General features: G+C 48.0%; 1 protein-coding gene across 3 annotated transcripts; it reads right to left on the bottom strand.

The window, feature by feature from the left end:
- Nucleotides 1–46: 46 nt before the first annotated feature.
- LOC121138298 lies at nucleotides 47–3,792 on the bottom strand. 3 transcript variants are annotated; one of them, XM_040741029.1, is made up of 2 exons: nucleotides 1,164–3,792; nucleotides 47–1,115 (listed from the first exon to the last, which is right to left on the bottom strand). In XM_040741029.1, exons 1-2 carry the CDS (start codon nucleotides 3,693–3,695, stop codon nucleotides 165–167), a joined length of 3,483 nt encoding a protein of 1,160 aa, XP_040596963.1. In that variant the 5' UTR covers nucleotides 3,696–3,792; the 3' UTR covers nucleotides 47–164. The 3 variants fall into 3 exon arrangements, with proteins under 3 accessions (XP_040596963.1, XP_040596964.1, XP_040596965.1); XM_040741030.1 differs by having other exon boundaries at nucleotides 47–1,307; nucleotides 1,548–3,792; XM_040741031.1 differs by having other exon boundaries at nucleotides 47–2,987; nucleotides 3,564–3,792.
- Between the last annotated feature and the right edge of the window lie 771 nt (nucleotides 3,793–4,563).

The following is a 4,563-nucleotide window of genomic DNA, read 5'->3' as shown; positions in this document are numbered from 1 at the left end:
CTGGAGTCTACTTAAGTGGTTTTGATATGGTCTATTTGAGTGGTCATGATAAGATCTATCTGAGTAATCATGACATGGTCTATCGGAGTGGTCATTATATGGTCTACCAGCAGAGTCATGACGGGGTCTATCTGAGTGGTCATCTTGAGGTCTATCCAAGTAATCTAGATGGGGTCTATCTGAGTGGTCATGATAAGGTCTATCGAAGTGGTCAAGATGGTATCTATCTGAGTGGTCATGATATGGTCTACCTGCATAGTCATGACAGGGTCTACCTGAGTGGTCATCTTGAGGTCTATCCAAGTGGTCAAGATGGGGTCTATCTGAGTGGTCAAGATATGGTCTACCTGCATGGTCATGGCGGGGTCTATCTGAGTGGTCATGATATGGTCTACCTGCATGTTCATGACGTGGTCTATCTGAGTGGTCATCTTGAAGTCTATCCAAGTGGTCAAGACGGGGTCCGTCTGAGTGGTCATGATAAGGTCTACGTGCATGGTCATGGCAGGGTCTATCTGAGTGGTCATGATATGGTCTACCTGCATGGTCATGACGTGGTCTATCTGAGTGGTCATCTTGAGGTCTATCCAAGTGGTCAAGACGGGGTCTGTCTGAGTGGTCATGATAAGATCTACGTGCATGGTCATGGCGGGGTCTATCTGAGTGGTCATGATATGGTCTACCTGCATGGTCATGACGTGGTCTATCTGAGTGTTCATCTTGAGGTCTATCCAAGTGGTCAAGACGGGGTCTGTCTGAGTGGTCATGATAAGGTCTACGTGCATGGTCATGGCGGGGTCTATCTGAGTGGTCATGATATGGTCTACCTGCATGGTCATGGCGGGGTCTATCTGAGTGGTCATGATATGGTCTACCTGCATGGTCATGACGTGGTCTCTCTGAGTGGTCATGATAAGGTCTACCTGCATGGTCATGACGTGGTCTATCTGAGTGGTCATCTTGAGGTCTATCCAAGTGGTCAAGACGGGGTCTGTCTGAGTGGTCATGATAAGGTCTACGTGCATGGTCATGGCGGGGTCTATCTGAGTGGTCATGATATGGTCTACCTGCATGGTCATGGCGGGGTCTATCTGAGTGGTCATGATATGGTCTACCTGCATGGTCATGGCGGGGTCTATCTGAGTGGTCATGATATGGTCTACCTGCATGGTCATGACGTGGTCTATCTGAGTGGTCATCTTGAGGTCTATCCAAGTGGTCAAGACGGGGTCTGTCTGAGTGGTCATGATAAGGTCTACGTGCATGGTCATGGCGGGGTCTATCTGAGTGGTCATGATATGGTCTACCTGCATGGTCATGACGTGGTCTATCTGAGTGGTCATGATATGGTCTACCTGCATGGTCAAGACGTGGTCTATCTGAGTGGTCATCTTGAGGTCTATCCAAGTGGTCAAGACGGGGTCTGTCTGAGTGGTCATGATAAGGTCTACGTGCATGGTCATGGCGGGGTCTATCTGAGTGGTCATGATATGGTCTACCTGCATGGTCATGGCGGGGTCTATCTGAGTGGTCATGATATGGTCTACCTGCATGGTCATGACGTGGTTTATCTGAGTGTTCATCTTGAGGTCTATCCAAGTGGTCAAGACGGGGTCTGTCTGAGTGGTCATGATAAGGTCTACCTGCATGGTCATGGCGGGGTCTATCTGAGTGGTCATGATATGGTCTACCTGCATGGTCATGACGGGGTCTATCTGAGTGGTCATGATATGGTCTACCTGCATGGTCATGACGTGGTCTCTCTGAGTGGTCATGATAAGGTCTACCTGCATGGTCATGACGTGGTCTATCTGAGTGGTCATCTTGAGGTCTATCCAAGTGGTCAAGACGGGGTCTGTCTGAGTGGTCATGATAAGGTCTACGTGCATGGTCATGGCAGGGTCTATCTGAGTGGTCATGATATGGTCTACCTGCATGGTCATGACGGGGTCTATCTGAGTGGTCATGATATGGTCTACCTGCATGGTCATGGCGGGGTCTATCTGAGTGGTCATGATATGGTCTACCTGCATGGTCATGACGTGGTCTATCTGAGTGGTCATCTTGAGGTCTATCCAAGTGGTCAAGACGGGGTCTGTCTGAGTGGTCATGATAAGGTCTACGTGCATGGTCATGGCGGGGTCTATCTGAGTGGTCATGATATGGTCTACCTGCATGGTCATGACGTGGTCTATCTGAGTGGTCATGATATGGTCTACCTGCATGGTCATGACGTGGTCTATCTGAGTGGTCATCTTGAGGTCTATCCAAGTGGTCAAGACGGGGTCTGTCTGAGTGGTCATGATAAGGTCTACGTGCATGGTCATGGCGGGGTCTATCTGAGTGGTCATGATATGGTCTACCTGCATGGTCATGGCGGGGTCTATCTGAGTGGTCATGATATGGTCTACCTGCATGGTCATGACGTGGTCTATCTGAGTGGTCATGATATGGTCTACCTGCATGGTCATGACGTGGTCTATCTGAGTGGTCATCTTGAGGTCTATCCAAGTGGTCAAGACGGGGTCTGTCTGAGTGGTCATGATAAGGTCTACGTGCATGGTCATGGCGGGGTCTATCTGAGTGGTCATGATATGGTCTACCTGCATGGTCATGGCGGGGTCTATCTGAGTGGTCATGATATGGTCTACCTGCATGGTCATGACGTGGTCTATCTGAGTGGTCATGATATGGTCTACCTGCATGGTCATGACGTGGTCTATCTGAGTGGTCATCTTGAGGTCTATCCAAGTGGTCAAGACGGGGTCTGTCTGAGTGGTCATGATAAGGTCTACGTGCATGGTCATGGCGGGGTCTATCTGAGTGGTCATGATATGGTCTACCTGCATGGTCATGACGTGGTTTATCTGAGTGTTCATCTTGAGGTCTATCCAAGTGGTCAAGACGGGGTCTGTCTGAGTGGTCATGATAAGGTCTACGTGCATGGTCATGGCGGGGTCTATCTGAGTGGTCATGATATGGTCTACCTGCATGGTCATGACGTGGTCTATCTGAGTGGTCATGATATGGTCTACCTGCATGGTCATGACGTGGTCTATCTGAGTGGTCATCTTGAGGTCTATCCAAGTGGTCAAGACGGGGTCTGTCTGAGTGGTCATGATAAGGTCTACGTGCATGGTCATGGTGGGGTCTATCTGAGTGGTCATGATATGGTCTACCTGCATGGTCATGGCAGGGTCTATCTGAGTGGTCATGATATGGTCTACCTGCATGGTCATGGCGGGGTCTATCTGAGTGGTCATGATATGGTCTACCTGCATGGTCATGGCGGGGTCTATCTGAGTGGTCATCTTGAGGTCTATCCAAGTGGTCAAGATGGGGTCTGTCTGAGTGGTCATGATAAGGTCTACCTGCATGGTCATGACGTGGTCTATCTGAGTGGTCATCTTGAGGTCTACCCAAGTGGTCAAGATGGGGTCTGTCTGAGTGGTCATGATAAGGTCTACCTGCATGGTCATGATGTGGTCTCTCTGAGTGGTCATCTTGAGGTCTACCCAAGTGGTCAAGATGGGGTCTGTCTGAGTGGTCATGATAAGGTCTACCTGCATGGTCATGACGTGGTTTATCTGAGTGTTCATCTTGAGGTCTATCCAAGTGGTCAAGATGGGGTCTGTCTGAGTGGTCAAGATAAGGTCTACCTGCATGGTCATGATGTGGTCTATCTGAGTGGTCATGATGGGGTCTATCTAAGTGGTCAAGATGGGGTCTATCTAAGTGGTCAAGATAGGGTCTGCCTGCATGGTCATGCTGGAATCTACCTAAGTGATCATGATGGGGTCTATCTGACTGGTCATGATATGGTCTACCTGCATGGTCATGATGGGGTCTATCTGAGTGGTCATCTTGAGGTCTATCCAAGTTTTCAAGACAGGGTTTATCTGAGTGGTCATGATATGGTCTACCTGCATGTTCATGACGTGGTCTATCATGATGTAGTCTATCTGAGTGGACAGGAGCTCTCCTGAAGGGGCTAGGAGATCTGGAGTGGCAGCCATAAGATCTGTTAATGGGACGGCCACGAGATTGGGAGTGGTCATGAAATCTCCTGAAAGAAACTTGATTTCCTTGTATTTGTGGTTGTCTCTCTTCAGACTGGTTTCCATTCCACCCTGATCGATCTTCACTGTTGTCATGTCTCATCTACAAAGGAGCCCAATTACATAATACAAATGAGACAGATTGTCCATGGTTTCATTATGTCATAAGGGTAATTTTCAAAGTCTGTCCTTCCATCCTGCGTTCCTTCCTTCCCTCCTTCCTTCCTTCCTTCCTTCCTTCCTTCCTTCCACCCTTTCATTCTTTTTTGAGGCAGGGTCTAACTATATAGAATAGGTTAGCCTGGATGATCAGATTTTCATGAATGCTTGAACAGGCTTGTACTATCACACATAGCTTCAAGAAAATTTCTATCTGTGTTTCTCCTATAATTATACTATGACTACCTTTTATATACTAGTTACCAGATGTAATTTAAAGATATGTCTGATGTACCACATCTCTTGCACAAAGACATAATGTACATGTAATATAAGAAATATGGAA

This window comes from Mesocricetus auratus, unplaced genomic scaffold (genome assembly GCF_017639785.1).
Source record: "Mesocricetus auratus isolate SY011 unplaced genomic scaffold, BCM_Maur_2.0 contig_10680_pilon_obj, whole genome shotgun sequence".
NCBI classification, from domain to species: Eukaryota; Metazoa; Chordata; class Mammalia; order Rodentia; family Cricetidae; genus Mesocricetus; species Mesocricetus auratus.
The sequence above is the reverse complement of the archived record's forward strand: the minus strand, read 5'-3'. Positions and strand labels throughout refer to the sequence as shown.